Raw genomic sequence first — 17,364 nt, forward strand, 5'->3', positions numbered from 1 at the left:
ATTTATATAAAAGAGTGGAATCCTCTACTTTTTTTCTCTTTTTTTTGTAGATTTATTCTAAGGTCCAAGATAAATCAACCTATTTACATATTTGCATAGAGCGAAGCCCAGGTCTTCACAATAGCTCCTTATGACCTATATAACATGCTCTACACCCCCAGACCTCTCAGACTTCACCCACTTTTTTAATCCCTCTTCCTTCTGCTCCACCCACACTGACTTTCTTGCTGTAGCCAAACATACCAGGCACATTCTGTTAACCCTTTGCTCCGGCTGCTCCCTCTGTCTGAAATACTCTTCCCTAGTCATCCACAAAACTAACTCCTCACCTCCTTCAAATCTCTGCTCAAATATCACTTTCTCAATAATGCTTTTCCTGTCCCTGTATGCTATGTCACTTCAGTCCTGTCAAACTCTGTGCAACGCTATGGACTGTAGACCACCAGGCTCCTATGTTTAGGGAATTTTCCAGGCAAGAATACTGGATCCGTTTGCCATTTCATACTCCAAGAGAGCTTCCTAACCCAGGGATCAAAGTTGTGCCTCTTAAGGTCTCCTGCACTGGCAGGTGGATTCTTTACCACTAGCACCACCTGGGAAGCCCCTGTCCTGTCCATTCTACTTAATGGACTACTTGTGACTCTTCCTACTCTCAACCCACTCCCTCTCCACCACTCTGCTTTTTCTCTGTAATGTTTATTACCCTCTAACATCCTATGTAAGGGCTTCCCAGGTGACTCAGTGGTAAAGAATCCACCTGCCAATGCAGGAGAGGTGGGTTCAACCCCTGGGTCAGGAAGACCCCTTGGAGAAGGAAACGGCAACCCACTCCAGTATTCTTGCCTGGAGAATTCCATGGACAGAGGAGCCAGGTGGGCTATAACCCACAGGGTCACAAAGAGCCGGACATGACTCAGCAAACTTAACAAAAACAACATCCTAAGTAAATTTCCTTGGGTTTGATGCTTATTGTCCATTTCTCATCTAGAATGTAAGCCTTATGAGGGAGGAGCCTTCCGTCTTTTTTGTTCTCAGCTTATCCTCAGTGTCTGGAGAAATGATTGGCACACTGCAGGTGGACAGTAAATATTGTTTGAATTAATAAACATTTCTATGATCTTCTTGCTCACTTTTGAATCAAGAACTACTTTAATCATGTGACATGTTTCAAAAGTCAAACTTCCCTCATCAGAGAGAGGAATCCTGTCATCTACCACAAAAAAAAAAAAAAAAAAGAAAACAAAAAACTTGAATAAATGTTCCCAGATATCAAATTCTCATTTCCCAATCTCCAGCAAAAACATTGATTTTTTTCTAACAAAGTGATACAAATGGGCAAGTTTGAAACCACAATTTCAAACTTACATAAGAAAAAAATATATATATGAAGATTTTAGTGACAGTATTCTGATTTTACTGAAGCATTTAAAAAAAAGCCAGTTGGAAGTCAAAAAGGTTCAATCAGAAAGTGGAACGGAGAGCTCAGGATTTTCTATTGAACTTACATAGCTAAGATGGTAAAGAATCTGCCTGCAATAGGGGAGACCTGGGTTCCAACCCTGGGTCGGGAAGATCCCCTGGAGGAGACATGGCAATCCACTCCAGCATTTTTGCCTGGAAAATCCCACGGACAGAGGAGCCTAGCAGACCATAGTCCACGGGGTCGCAAAGAGTAGGACACGACTAAGCGACTAACACTTCCATTTTATCCGACTAGGGCAACAGTGTCCAAACACCGCACGCATGCCAAGCAAATACACCTGTAAAGCTGTTTCCCAGGTGCAGGCTAGAACAGACTGCCGCCTACCCTGCTCCCAGGTTCACCTGGGTTTTGCCAACATGCGTCCTCTCACTGCAGCAGGTGAGGGTACACAGGTACTTCACTCCACGGAAGGAAGGTTCTCGGTCCTACCTGGGCATTCCACCTGTTGTCTCAGTGAGAGTAAACCGAAGCCTAAATTCTGTGGCTTGGCAGTTCGAAGGCGAAAGCCTAAATGGGTAAATTCACAGCCTGGAGCATCCGTGAGAATTAACTATGCCCCGCTCCTGGCCCCTGACAGCCGTCGGGTGACTCCCCGCTCAGGACCAATAACCTCACTCACTTCGAGCCCTGCTCCCCTCAGAGGGCAAAGACCGGTCGCTGTCGCGGGCTACGCTGCGTTTTGAGACTCTCGTGCCTTGTGCCCATCTCATGGACATTTGATACCGAGCGGCCGAGTGCAGACCTCGCCCTGGGCCCTACCGGGACGTGCGCGGCAGCACCGGCCGGGAAAGAGGAGGTGGTCCCCACCCCCAATCTCTGAGGAGGGCGCGGCTCTCTGTGAGGGACCTCGCGGGAAGGAAAGTTCCACAGCCGCACCCGCCGGGGCGGGGCTTGGGGCGGGAGCTCGGCCTGGGCGCAACCACTACCTGCGTGCAGGGGGTGGGACGAACACCACGGTACTTACTCGAGCGCTCACCCTCCATCTTGCGGGTTTGTTCTTCCTCTCGGAAGGTTTCCTCGTCCCGCCGCGTCACTGAAAAGCCAGGGCCCCTCCATGCCGCCCTCACCCCGGCGCCCATCTACCCCCGTCCACGCCTCGCGTGGTGCGGTCCGGCTGTCGGGTCACGTGGGGACGGGGGCGTGGCCTGCTCGGCGCTCAGGTGGTGCCTCGAGCGGCCTCCTCAGGAGTCCTTTGCAGCGCGTTGGTGGCTGGAAGTATGCTAGGCTGGAGTCGTCTAATCTTCATCTTGCTGAGCGGGACCGTCACCTGCTTGGTTGCGCAGCAGGTGCCACCGGTGGGTGAGCTGGAGTCGAGGAGGCGGAGAGGGGCGCCCCGGAGCAGGGGTTGGGGGGGTGGGGGACGCGCAGATGCGGGGCAGGCGGGGCTTGATCGACCCTGGCAGCATCTTTACAGGGATCCGTGTGTCTCTGAGCAGAGGCGTGGGAGCAGACCGGGCTGGCGAGCCTCACCCCGGGTCGATTCGGTACAAGCTGGAACAAAGAAACTTTGAGGGGAAATCCTCATCTCTGCAGACTGGCGGTTGTGTTTGCACACCCTCACATTTGACTGAGTGTACTTTTCCCACGCGCCTATAGAACTACTGGAGGAAGAGTCCCAGTTGATCTGTGTACTTAATTAAATTACGAGCTGTTTGAGGACTGGCTTTCTCTGCATTGTGATGAGGTGCTGAAGGAGAGGTAGTAACTAAGGATCTGAAGGGCCCTCGGAAAGGACGAGGCATCCCCGGTTAGGGCGATGGGAGTAGTCCAGGCCCACCCGAGTCAAGTGACCACCAGACCTGTGGCTCTTTCCCCCTCAGGGAAGTAGCAGGAACACAGGCTTGATATTGCAAGAGCAAGTGTGGGACCAGTTTCATTCTTTACAAGGGAGGAAGTAGTCGCCGAGTGAGTCAATGACTAGCCAGAGGTCACACATTTGTTTTCGGATGCGTGACAACTCAAGCCTCTGGACACCCAGTCTGGTGCTTTTGCGTAATTCTCTTCGCGAAAAACCGTAAGACTGCATTGTTCTTTGTCGACAGATGGGATAAGTAGGAACTTGGGTGCATGTGACTTAAGACTGTCTAGATAAGGCTGCTCCTGACGGCTTAATATTGATATTGCAAGCAAGGTGTGCATTCGCCTCCTTTATTCTTTTATTTCTCTACGGAGAAGTGCTTTAAGAATAAAATCATAGTGAGGTAGTATTCAGCCATTCAAAAGTGACACAAGATAAAGCAAGTAAAAGCAGAAAACAAAATGGTATGCACAGTGATTTCTGTAAGAGAAAAATACACAGTGGGTATGGGTTGGAAGGATATAAGGAAAAATAAAATTAGTCTGCTTTAATATGGGTAGGGAATTAATTTGCTATAAAGTGGTGGGGATTATGAGAATTTTAAAAGAATCTTATACTTTGATACTGTCAGTGCTTTCAGCCAAAGACCCAAGGAAACACGCCTATAGTTGAAAAACCTTGGATTTAATTATTCCACGGTGAATGAGAATGCTCACCATGGGCAACTCTGGAGCCTCTCAGAAAAAGGGCGTTAGGAGAAACATGTTTTGTAATTTGGACTTCGTGTGTTTCAGGGTCAGGTCTAAGGAATCAGGGGTTTGCTCTGGATCAGATGCTTTTAGAAAGTGAGGTGACACTATGATTGAGTGAAGAACGTCATTTGTTAGCAGTAGAAGAGGGTCTTTCATGTTTTGTGAGTTGCAAGGTACCCTTTTTTTTTTTTGTCTGAGCTTAGACAGAGTCCCGAAGTGGGCTTACTTTGTATCATTTTATCGTGCCTCAGCTTAACCTTCGCTGAGGTAGGTATTGTGAGGTCAATTATGTCTAACAGGAGAACAGAAATGGCCTGGCTTTTGAGTGTCAGATCAGCAAGTGCTAATACTGACAGGTTTAGTTGTGGACCTCAGAACAGTTTCAAATGTCAGAGAATGCTTTTTATTTTCTTTTTCAGTACTTAAGCAAAAGTACTTTAAAAGGTATTTTTAGAACAAGAAGATCAATAGCCCCTCCATGAATCTGGGCTTCCCAGGTGGCTCACTAGTAAGGAATTCACCTGCCAATGCAGGAGACATGGATTTGATCCCTGGGTCGTGAAGATTCCCTGGAGAAGGGAATAGCAACCCACTCCAGTATTCTTACCTAGAAAATCCCATGGACAGAGGAGCCTGGTGGGCTACAGTCCGTGGGGTGTCACAAAGAGTCGGACATGTTTGAGCATGCACACATGCTCCATGAACTTAGTAGTTTTTATCTGAAACAGTGGTTATCAAAGTCTAGTCTAGCCTCTGGTGTCAGTTGGGGAAACTGCTTTCACAAATCTTTGATGAAATGAGAAAAAATAGGCCATAAAATTAGAATGTTAGCTTTTATTTTGATTGCAGGTGTTCAGTTTTTGTTAAAATGTTCTTTATGTGTGTGAATTTTTTTGTTTGTTTTAATATCGTCACTTTGGAGAATAAATTGGGACTCCCTTGTGCTGGGCCACTCTCAGTTTCTTAACTGATCTAGAAAATCTGGGAGCCACTGGCCGAGAGGATTTGGAGAACTTCACAAAAGTCAGTGACTCATCTTTTGACAGGAATAAGCAGGTTTTCATTTTGAATCACTCTGTGATAAACTGTTGCCTCAGAATTGCAAAATATATCTTCAGAACTGCTTTTGATAAATATGATAGTGGGAACTACAAGCCAAAACAGAAATCATTGAATTTGGAACGTCCGTGGATTTTGTTCCATTTTTTGAGGCTTTTCAGAGTTTGGTGTATTCTAAGATCTTCTTGAGTTATTCTTTGATTCTATTTAGAGATAATGGTGGAGGAAAACATAAGCAGAACAGTCTATGGCATAAATCACAGTGAGATCATCTATGACCCACCTCCTAGAATAATGGAAATAAAAACAAAAATAAACAAGTGGAACCTAATTAAACTTAAAAGCTTTTGCACAGCAAAGGAAACCATAAACAAGGTGAAAAGACAACCCTCAGAATGTAGAAAATGGTAGCAAATGAACAACTGATAAAGGATTAACTTCCAAAATATACAAGCAGCTTATGCATCTCAATAACAGAAAAACAAACAACCCAATTCAAAGGTGGGCAAAAGACCTAAACAGACATTTCTCCAAAGAAGACATACAGATGGCTAATAAGCACATGAAAAGATGCTCAGCATCACTAATTAATTAAGGTCCAACTCTCACATCCCTACATGACTACTGGAAAAACCATTATTGGAGAAATGCAAATCAAAATTCACTCATTACTAGAGAAATACAAATCAAAACTACAATGAAATATCACTTCACAATAGTCAGAATGGCCATCATAAAAAATTCTACAAATGATTAATGCTGGACAGGATGTGGAGAAAAGGGAACTCTCTTACACTGTTGGTGGGAATGGAAATTGATACAGCCACCATGGAAGACAGTATGGAGATTCCTTTAAAAACCAGAAATAAAACTACCATATGATGCAATGATCCCAGTACCAGGCTCATAGCCTGAGGAGACCATAATTGAAAAAGACACATGTACCCCAGTGTTCACTGCAGCACTGTTAGCAAAAGGTAGAACATGGAAGCAACCTAGATGTCCTAGATGAATAAATAAAGAAGCTGTAGCACATATATACAATGAAATATTATTCAGCCATAAAAAGAAACTCACTTGAGTTAGTGCTAATGAGGTGGGTTAATCTAGAACCTATTATGCAGAGTGAAGGAAGTCAGGGAAAAACAAATATCATATGTTAGCACATATATAAGGAATCTGGAAAGACAGTACTATGAGCCTATTTGCAGGGCAGTAGTGGAGATGATGACATAGAGAACAGACTTACCGACATGGCAGGTGCAGGTAGGAGGGAGAGGGTGGGACGAATGGAGAGAGTAGCCTGGAAACATACACACTAAAATATGTAAAATAGCCGGTGGGAATTTGCTATACGACTCAGGGAACTCAAACCTGGAGTCTGACAACCTAGAGGTGTGGGATGGGGTGGGAGATGGGAGGGAGGCTCAAGAAGGAGGGGACACATGTATGCCTATGGCTGATCCATGTTGATGTGTGGCAGAAACCAAAAGATTGAAATTATCCTTTAATTAAAAATAAATTTAAAAAAAGGAAGACAGTCACAAAAAGTTAAAAAAAAAAAAAAAAAGATGGTGACAAACTATCCCATCTATGGGTGTTTATCCAAAGAAAATGAAAACACTAATTCAAAAAGATACCTGCACTCCTATGTTCATTGAAGCATTATTTGCAATGCCAAGATACGGAAACAACCTGAGTGCCCATTAATGGATGAATGGATAAAAATCTCTCTCTCTCCCGCCTCCCTCTCTCTCACACACACACACTTGTGTGTGCATGCACACACACACGGTGGAATACTACTCAACCATGAAAAGATGAAATCCTGCCATGTGTGATAATGTGTGTGAATCTTGAAGGTCTGCTGAATGAAATAAATCAGAGCACAGGTCTCATATGATTAATTCACATATGGGATATAAAAACAAACAAAATAAAGAACAAACCAAACAAAACCAAGCACGTAGATGCAGATAACAGAGTAGTGGTTACCAGAGGAGAAAAAGGGCAGAGGGAAGGTGACCTGGATAAAGGGGATCAACCCTCTGGTGATGGATTGAAACTAAAATTTTGGTGATATATGCAGAAGTAGGGGCTTCCCTGGTGGCTCAGTGGTAAAGAATCTGCCTGCCAGTGCCAGAGACGTGGGTTCAATCCCTGGGTCGGGAAGATCCCCTGGAAAAGGAAATGGCAACCCACTCCAGGATTCTTGCCTGGAGAATTCCATGGACAGAGGAGCCTGATGGGCTATAGTCCATGGGGTCACAAAGAGTCAGACACAACAACAACATTCAGAAGTAGATGTATAATATTATACACTGATAATTTACATAATTTCATAAACCAATATTATCTCAGTAAAAATTAAAATATATATATATTTAAAAAGAGATAGTGGTGACAGAAATGGTACAAGAAAAGTCTAGAGGGGGAGATGGAGATGACATCATCAGGGCTTCGTAGACCTTACTGAGGATTTTGGAATTTATCCTAAAAAGCACAGGAAGCTGTTGACTGGTTTTAAACAAGATGTGATAAGTTTCTCACTTTCAAGAGGTCAGTTGGAAGGGAGTAAGTAGGGTAGCTGTGAGGAGACTAAGGGAGAAAACTGAGTCACTTGCAGGAGGGTTGTGCCAATGGAAAAAGGAAGAAGTGGATGGTTGCAGAGAAGATTTCGGAGGTAGAATGAGCAGAAGGAAGGGTCAGATGGGGTGAGGGACAGGCACCTTTCCGGTGCTCAGCTGGGTGAACAGTGGCATCGCTACCAGGGAACAGGAGGAGGGAAGAATGAAGGTAATTTTCACTCTGGTTACGTCGAATTTCAGATGACACTGAGCTTTCCAGCAGGCATTTGGGGCTGGAGCTCAGGAGAGGGTATTGGGAGTCGTAGGCATATTATTTGAAACCCACTGAAGCAGGTGAACATTGAGCAGAGAGGAGAGAAGAAAAGAAGAGGCCCAGGGACATGTATATGTCAGGTAGAGAAGAACAGGCAAGGTGAGAGCAGCGGCCAGAACTGAAGAGCAAGTGTTAGGGGAGCTCAGGGAGAGAGCAGGACAGACCACCTGTGTTGAAGGCCGGGAAGATGTCTAGTGTCCGTTCCTTGGCACTGAGAGGTCGTTGGCCACCTTGGCCGGAGCAGTGTTGGGAGCAGAAAATAGATTGCAGTAGCCTCTGGAGGAATCAGAAGGAAAGGACTCAGACCGTGCGTGTGTGCTAAGTCACTTCAGTTGGTTCCACTCTTTGCAACCCCGTGGACTCTAGCCCGCCAGGCTCCTCTCCATGGCATTCTCCAGGCAGGGATACTGGAGCGTGGGTTGCCATGCCCTCCTCCAGGGGATCTTCGCGACCCAGGGATTGAGCCCCTTGTCTCATGTCTCCTGTGTTGACAGATGGGTTCTCAGTAATAAATCTAAGCAGATTCCTAAAACTGTGTGAAAATTAACCACACTGACTCCATAGTGAATTGCGGAATCCAGCTTGCTTTTATGCGTCAGCTTCTGAAGTGAGTAACAAATACTGTGAATGTTAGCCACTGCATCAGCTCTTAGCATTGATTTCTCCCCAAATCACATAAACCCTCTCTGGTCCGGCCAGCTTTATTGCACTGCATTTACCTTTACCCCAGTACTTTAAAGGAAGAGATACACAGGTACCATCTGTTTGCTTAGTCAACAGATACTACACACCTACTCTGTGCCAGATTGTGATCTGGACACTGGAGGTCTCTGCCCTTATGAAGAGTTTGTTCACATTCTTTTTGTCTTAATATCCACAGTTTAATAAGGTACCTTCCCATCAAAGGTCAGAAAACAAGTGAAAAATTTTGTATGCTCATTTGAGTTTGTTACATATGCAAGAAACAGGACTTTTCTTGTTCAAGAATGTCTTGAATGTGTCTGCGCTCTTGTACATAGAGAACATCTTAAGAGACAGTTCTTATTTAGAAAATAGTTGTTGGTGAATTAAAGAATTGAATTGAAATTGCCTTGTTGAAATTGTTCAGCTTCTTTTCCTAAGGTAAGAACTCTGGTGTGCGCTATATAATTTCTTTTCATTGCCTTTTTCTGATTATGTGAATAAGACAAGCACTTGAGGGCTTTCTGAATTCTTTGATACAATCTTAGAGGCACGCATTTCATTGAGGTTCTGATCTGGCAGGACTCATATTTTAGGGAACTGGACTAGGTGTCATTTCTTTTAGGCATGGGGCAATTGGGTTACTAATGGAAGAATTTTCAGTTTATATGTTATTTTCCTAAATATACTTATGTAAGTAGCTCTATAGTTAGTATAAATATATTTTTTTAAGTGAGTGGGGAGGACATGACAACTGAATAATTTCAAAGAGTCTCAAGTTCTTATCAAATAACCAGAATAATTAGAGAATTTGCTGACCCAGGAAGTATTTACAAAACATTTTACAGACATTTTCACCACTTTCTTTGGCTTTAGGAAACAAAAATGAGAGAGCGAGCACACAGGTGGGAGAGACTGAGGTTTTAAATTAGTTGTGTTTTTTAACCCTTTGACAAAGTAGCACAGTATACCACGAAGACTACCTAATATCACTCCCTATCATCTAGTTACATTCTTTACCTATCATCTGTTTACATTTTTGCCTACCCTAATAAAGTTGTCTGTTATTAAAATCTTCTATAGTTAAATTTGGAGATAGTAAGAATCTGTAAATAACAAATGAGCTCACTGTAATTTTATTTCAAGTCTACACACAGATTTTGAAGCCGTCTTTCTTTATAGAAGTTTCCCTTGACAGTGAGAATGTAACTGTCTTCATTCTACCCCAAATCTAATTTTTTTGTTTAAAATGACTGTTGTTAGTGGATATTATGCTTAGTGAAATAAGTCAGAGAGAGAGAAATACCATAGATTATTGCTTATATGAAGAATCTAAAAAATAAATAAATGAATATAGCAAAACAGAAACAGGCTCACAGATGCAGAGAGCAAACTAGTGGTTGCTGGTGGAGAGATAGAAAGAGGTGGGCAAATTGGAGGTAGGAGGTTAAGAGATACAAACTACTGTATGTAAATTAAATAAGCTATAAGGACATAGTGTACAGTTCAAGGAATAAAGTGAATATTTTGTCATTTTAAATGTAATATAGTTGATAAAAATTTGAATCATTATGCTGTATACCTGAAACTAATATGATAATGTAAAATCAACTCTACTTCAATAAAAAAAATTAATTAAAAATTTAAACATGACTTTGGTGACAGCACTTGATGTCCACCTGAAATACCCTGATCTGGTGGCTGTTACCTTTAAAAATTACAGTCACATTTATCCTTTACTCTTAATTCCATGCAGATTTCATGTCTGTGTATTTCAGTGTTTGTTTATCGCTACCAGGGTCATCATGGTACAGTGGCTTATCAGCCTCAGGTTCCTGCATGTGTGATGACTGGGTTACTGTCTTAACCTCTGGGGCAGGTTGAACTCTTTCATATTTGACAGAGAGCCATTGCCTTCTCGTTTATTGGCTTTGGAACCCAGATCATGCAGATGTAATTACTAGGAAAAATGAGCCTCCTTACACTTCATTTACTCACTGAGTTGAAAAAGCCCTGAAGGAAATACAGATTGTTCCGTATTAGGAAATAAATTGAGACTTTATTCTTATCTCTGTGGGAAGCTGGGAGAGTAAGCAGGGGAAGCTTGGACTGGGACTGTCGCTGGGACTCGGTTAGTCCCTGACCGAGCTGGGCCTCGCATCCAGCACATGACCCTAAAGTTCCTGAAAACTTGGAATGTAGTAAAAGGGCCATAAATTTGATTTCTGTGAATCAGATCACTTTTTATACTCACCTGAAGGTCTGATATTTAGAAGAATCTTATGAGTAAGTTAGGATGAGGTAAGAGTTGCATTTCTTAAGTTAACACCTGCCCTTCTTTTTAAGTGATGTGTTTGGAAAATTTGCAGTTTGAGTTCTTAAGTAGAGTGCTGCTTTTTGGGGTCCATTCTCAAGGACACTAAACATTTCACTAAACAAGGATTTAGAGGACCCTGCACTCCATTGCAGTCACACTATTTTAAAATAATTTTAGATAATGACAGTTAAAAATACTTAAAATCATGTCAGGGAATCAGTCTCTGAAAATCCTCCACATAATATAGCTGAAATCATGCAGGTTTTTAATTTGATATTTTAAAGTGTGTATCAGAGTGTACATAGTTAAAGGAAATCGAATAATACAGAGAGCTTTATGATGAAAAGCAGCCATCTCTGGCTCATTCCTTCTACCCCATCCCTCTTCTCTGGAAGCAAACTCTTTTTGTTGTTGTGTTTTCTGTTCTTTTGAAGTATAATTGATTTACAGTATTATGTTTTTAGGTGTACAGCAAAGTGATTCAGTTATACATGTATTTTTTTTCAGATTATTTTCCATTACAGGTTATTATAGATATTGAATATAATTCTCTATATTATATAATAAATCCTTGTTGTTTATCTATTTTAAATATAGTAGCTTGTGTCTGTTAATCCTGTACTCCTAACTTATCCTCCCCTACACCCCTCCCTTTTCCCTTTTGTAACTTTAATTTGTTTTCTATGAGTCTGTTTCTGTTTTGGAAGTAGATTCATTAGTAGTATTCTTTATAGTCTACATATAAGTGATACCATGATATTTGTCTTTGTCTTTCTGACTTACTTCACTTAGTATGATTATTTCTGGGTCCATCATTGTTGCTGCAGATGGAAGTAATTTCATTCCTTTTTTCTAGCTGAGTAATATTCCATATCTTATCTTCTTTATCTATTCTCCTGTTAATGGACGTTTAGGTTGCTTCCACGTCTTGCCTGTTGTAAATGTGCTGCTGTCAACCTTAAGGCACATGTATCTTTTCGAACTAGAATTTCCATCTCAGAAGCAAACACTTCTGTGGGATCTTTCGTTGCTGTGCACAGACTCTCTAGTTGTGGCTCGCAGGCTCAGCAGTTGTGGCTTGTGGGATCTTTGTTCGCCAACCAGGTATGGAACCCACGTCCCCAGTATTGCAATGTGGATTCTTAACCGTTGGACCACCAGGGAAGTCCCAATATCCTTTACATTTTGAAATATCTCAGTGATGTGTCTGACTGAAGGCCCTTGTATTCAGTCATTATTTCAAATAATCAGTAGGCCTTTTCATTTTCGGAACTCATCTCCTTTCAGCTGTAGACATTTTTCTTACATTATCTCTTTCATCACTTTCTTCTCTTTATTATCTCTGCTCTGTTTCTGGAAATCCAGTTAATCAATGTTGGACTCCATGCATTGATTCTCTAAATCTCTTTTTTTTCCCCCCTCCTGTGTTTTCTGTATAATTTTTTCTCTATTCTGGGAGAAAGTTTCTCACCTTTGTTTTCCTATCCTTTTTATTTCCGCAGTTATGATTTTATTGAAGTATAGTTGATGTACAGTATTATTTAAGTTACAGGTGTGTAATATTGTGACTTACAATTTTTAGAAGTTATACTCCATTTATAGTTATTAAAAATATTATTTGCCTCATATAGTGTATCATCGTGGCTTATTTTATGCCTAATAGTTTGTGACTCTTAGTCTCCTACCCCTATATTGCCCTCCCGCCTTCCCTTCGCACTGGTAACCACTAGTTTATTCTCATGGCTGAGTAAGTGTTCCATTCTGTATATATACCAAGGAAAACCCTTGCAGGAGTTTTGACTGATGAACAAAGTAGACAAATGTGTTTTGAGGAAAGAGATCCCAGAGAGGTTCCTGGCTCGGAGTAACATTTATTCTAGAGAATAGGAATAATGAAGATGAAAGGAGAGTTCAGTGAGGGGCCAGTAAACAGACGACAACCCCTTCCCAGCCTCTGCGTGCAGACTCCCGCGTGGCACTGCCGCTGAGCAAACCCGCGCACCGTCTCTCCCTCCTCTCTCTCTTTCACACAGACATGCCACCTCCCCTGGGGGCTCAGAAGGCGAAGCATCAGTCTGCAGTGGGGAGACCCAGGTTTGATCCTTGGGTCCGGAAGATCCCCTGGAGAAGGGCTGGCAAGGCGCTCCAGTATTCTTGCCTGGAGAATTCCATGGCCAGAGGAGCCTGGAGAGCTACAGTCCATGGGGTTGCAAAGAGTCAGACACGACTGAGCGACTAACACTTTCATACCACTTCAGAGGGTTTGCCTTGACTGAAACTGAAGAAATCATCTAGCAGGAACAGCTTGTTTGGATGTCAGTACCGTGAGTGGTGGTCGGCAAACTACAGTCTGGCACCTGTTTTTGTAAGGTCTGCAAACTTGGGGTCTTTTATGTCCTTCAAAAGGTAGGGGGAGGGTGAAGGGGAAAGTGTTGGTCGTTCAGTCGTATCCGACTCTGCAACCCCCCAGACTGTAGCCCACCAGGCTCCTCTGTCCATGGGATTCTCCAGGCAAGAATACCGGAGTGGGTAGCCATTCCCTTCTCCAGAGGATCTTCCCAACCCAGGGATTGAACCCGGGTTTCCTATGTTGCCAGTAGATTTTTTCACCATCTGAGCCACAGGGAAGCTCTCGGGGAGAATGGATACATGTATATGTATGGATGAGTCCCTTTGCGGTCCACCTGAAACTATCACGATGTTGTTCATCGACTATACTCCAGTATAAAATAAGTTAAAAAACAAAATAAAATTTAAAAGGGTACAAGTGGAAAAAAAAAAGTTGGGAGGGAATCAAAAGAAGATGAATCTTTCATGACGTGTCAACATTTCATGAAGTTCGCACGTCAGGGTCCGTAATCTCAGCTTTATTGGCCCACGGGTGCTGTTGTTTGCGTTTGGCTGGGGCTGCTTCAGCACGGGAGCAGTTGGCTTGATCTTGAAGAGCCTGAGTGCGGTGGGCTCCTGGCTTTCAGTGCTGTCCCCTGCCTTTCGAATGACACTAATGCATCATTCGAAGTGATGCTAATGCAGTTACAGCTCGGCTGCATTTAAGTGCCACATGAATTGACGCATCACAGTGTTTTAATCTTTAAGAAAATTACAAGGCTAAGCCTACCACATCGTAACAAGGAAAATGGACTTCAGATGTGCCCTTGAGGCCAAGCAGAGGAGGGATTTTCTTGATAATTAGCTGGCAGAGCATTGTGTTGATTGCACAGTGACGCTAGAGTTGCATCCAAAGAAAACAGTGTATGTTGACATTGCAAGGCCACGCAGACATCAGTGTTCCCAATTCCTAGGGGAAAAAGTGATCAGAAAAACAACATGTAGAGTATCTCATCACTGCAGAATTTATTGACAAATATTAAAAAGTAAAATGAGGCTGCAACCAAAGTAAGTCTCCAGGTAGTTTATTTATAAGCAAAGCAAGGAAAGACATTTACTAAAGGTGAGTTGGTGAAATCACATTTGATGGCAGAAGTAGAAGAAATGTGTCCTGAGAAAATTTGTTTCATACTATTTTAGCCTTCAGCCGAAGACTGCTGCTTGCTGCTGCCTGGGGCTTCAGCAGCAGTGTCAAGATCAATTACGGAACAAGGCACATGATTCCCAGTTATCTTCTTGACTCTTGACACTGATCGCTTATCAGCATCCATCCGATGCCAAGTTTGAGACTAAAGAATTAGTCTTTTTGAATAGTCTGCATAAAGCAATAGCAGGCCAAGGGTGTTTTCAGAGAACTTGGGTATTTAGTAGTTCACTAAAACCTGAAGTGGAATCTGCTATGATATGTAACAATTAATAGTGGTCGAGCAGAAAAAAGGCTTAGTTGGACAAATGTACAAAACTTCTGAAAATGCCAGGTGTTTAAAGCTTGTGGTTATTCATTTTATTGTTGATTTGGCAGGTACTTTGTGGAACATACTTAAATCTATCATGTTGTTGTTATTCAACCATGAACTTCTTTTGCTTTCACAGATTTTTCACTTGTGTGAATTTTATAAGAAACAGATGCTTTGTATCCTGACTGTCCTGCCTCTGATGGCAACAGTGCAGTTTTACTACAACTTCTGAACTCAGGACTGAGACTGAAATTTTTCTGAATAAGAAGAACCACCCTCAGTCAGTCTTACTGAACACTGGTTTTGAAAATTAGCTTGTGCTAATTTGATATTGAACTGTCAAATCAATACTATTTAATATCTAATATTTTATATTCCAAACATGTGAAATGGAACTTAAGTTCTAATGATAGCCTTTGAAAATTTAAGTTTACACTTAATGCTGTTTTTTAATGAGTTCAACCAAAAATTATAAACAAAACGGTATTTATATGAGAAACATTGACATTTTGACAGTATTTTGTGGTATTTTGACAATTAATGTTTGAATATCAGGTAACGTCAGACTACCTTATACACTTCCCAGGAGATCAAAACTTAAAACAGGATGTGAGATTTCCATTCCCACACAAATTTGCTGCAGATATATTTTCTGAGCTTAAACTACAGTGCTAGTAGTTTCCTTTCCTACTTCACCTTCTTCTTACTGTGAATTTATGCTTCTTTAAAACAATTTCTTTTTTCTTTTGCAATATTGGGTCTCCAGCAAAAAGAAGATGAATGCATCTTGGCATCTTGAGACTAGTAATAAAAGAATGATAAATCAGTGTGGATTTTTTAAAATCATTTTATACTGAGAACCATTTCTGTTTTGCTGCTAAGACTGAACCATGTTCCCTAAAAACAGTCTCGTTCCTTCGTTATCTCAGCAGTGGCCTCCTCGCTGGGGCTCGGCACACGCCTCAAGAACACAGTCTGGTCATGAAGAGACATAGAGGATTACAGTGCACATCAGAAGGGTGGCGAGGGAGATGTGTACGTGTGCTGTGGGAGTGGAGAGGAGAGGGTGGCTGTTCTCCCAGGGCAAGTAGATGAAGACATCACCAAACAGACATCTGAGCTGGATCTTGGAAGTTGGAGCCAAAAGTTTACAAGGTGGAGAGTGGGCTTTGTAGGCAGAAGGCAAAGCGAGTGCTTGCACAGGCATGAACAGAGAGAGAGCACAGCGTGTGGTTGCATGTGGCGGAACAGGGAGGCTGCGGTGCTGAAGGGCCGGAGTATGAAGGTGTCGCGCGAGTGTATGCGCCTCGGGTCTTTGTCACGTCACAACAAAAATTTGGAGTGACGGACATTGAAGCCCCCTCGGCGGGTCACAGCTCTCAGAGGACAGGCCGTGTTATAGCTCTTAAATAAATCAGTGTGACGGCTCAGTGTTACAGCTCTATTTATTTAGATAATAGCAGGAAAATCCATCTTCGAGGCATGAGGGCATGTCGATCCAAAGACGCGAAGAGAAGAACGCCCCATCACGCAGGAGAGAGAGAGAGAAGAGGGAAGAGGGCTTTGGCTCCTCTTTTTATGTTTCTCTGTCCCTGGGCCTGTCTTATGTAAATTGGGCCTAGGCAGGAGCGTTGTTTGTTTTACCTGAGGTTCTCACTCTGGTCCTCGGACCTTCCTGTGTTCTATTTTCGCGGGCTTTCCCCTTCCAGGCCTTTTAGCCACCACCGTTTTGGACTCTTTTTCCCTATTCTAACTACCTAACATTCCCCCCCTCAAGAGATGGGAGGCCCAATTCTTTGGGAATAGGGGCGTCGAGGTCTCTCTGGCTACTTCCTGCTGAACTGGGACGGCGAGGGGCATTGGGCCTCCCCCTCTTGCGAGTCTCAGGCCTCAGAGTCCTTATAGCGGTGTCCATCTAAGGGTGACTGATGTTTTCCATGGTTGGCTGTAGTTTTATATCTTTGTTGAACTGGCGCTGCATGTCATAGCTTGACCTGGGCAGAGACAAGACAGGTTAGACAATTGACAGTACATGGAACAATCATTAGCAGCATCAGTATAGCATAACAAGGACTAGTAGGGGCATTAGCCAATTTTAAATTTACATCACCAGGATGGCTCAAGTCTCTCCTTGTTCAGAGATCAGAAGAACTATCTCCTGTCTGTTTTGGAGTATTATTTCTGCCAAGCTGTGTTGGCTCTTTAGAGCTGTCTTGAGAAATCTTATCCCCAGAAACTAGATTTTGGGGGTGTTCAATAGAATGGCACTCATTTGTAGTTCTGAATAGGTATCTGAGATCTCCCAGGGGCTCACAGGTGTATTGAGTGTCCTCTTCTGTTTTCTTCCATGGCTTGACTCATGAGTAGTAAATCCAGGAGTCATGTCCTGGCACCTTGACTGTTGTGGGAGTAGAAAGTATTACAGGGTAGGGGCCCTTCCATGTGGGCTGGAGTTGAGCCTATGGGGACCCATCCTTCCAGACTTTAATTAGGACTTGAGTCCCTGGAGCATATAGTGGCGAGTCTTT

General features: G+C 42.8%; 1 protein-coding gene across 1 annotated transcript in view; it reads left to right on the forward strand.

Annotated features, from left to right (window-relative positions):
- Window positions 1-2,622: 2,622 nt before the first annotated feature.
- Window positions 2,623-17,364, forward strand: part of ASAH1 (N-acylsphingosine amidohydrolase 1) — a 36,441-nt gene continuing 21,699 nt past the window's right edge. Inside the window, exon 1 of the mRNA XM_065946602.1 lies at window positions 2,623-2,778. Within this exon, the coding sequence (XP_065802674.1) occupies window positions 2,701-2,778 (78 nt within the window). The 5' untranslated portion in view covers window positions 2,623-2,700. The remainder of the gene's footprint in view (window positions 2,779-17,364) is intronic.

This window comes from Muntiacus reevesi, chromosome 10 (assembly GCF_963930625.1).
Source record: "Muntiacus reevesi chromosome 10, mMunRee1.1, whole genome shotgun sequence".
Taxonomy (NCBI): domain Eukaryota; kingdom Metazoa; phylum Chordata; class Mammalia; order Artiodactyla; family Cervidae; genus Muntiacus; species Muntiacus reevesi.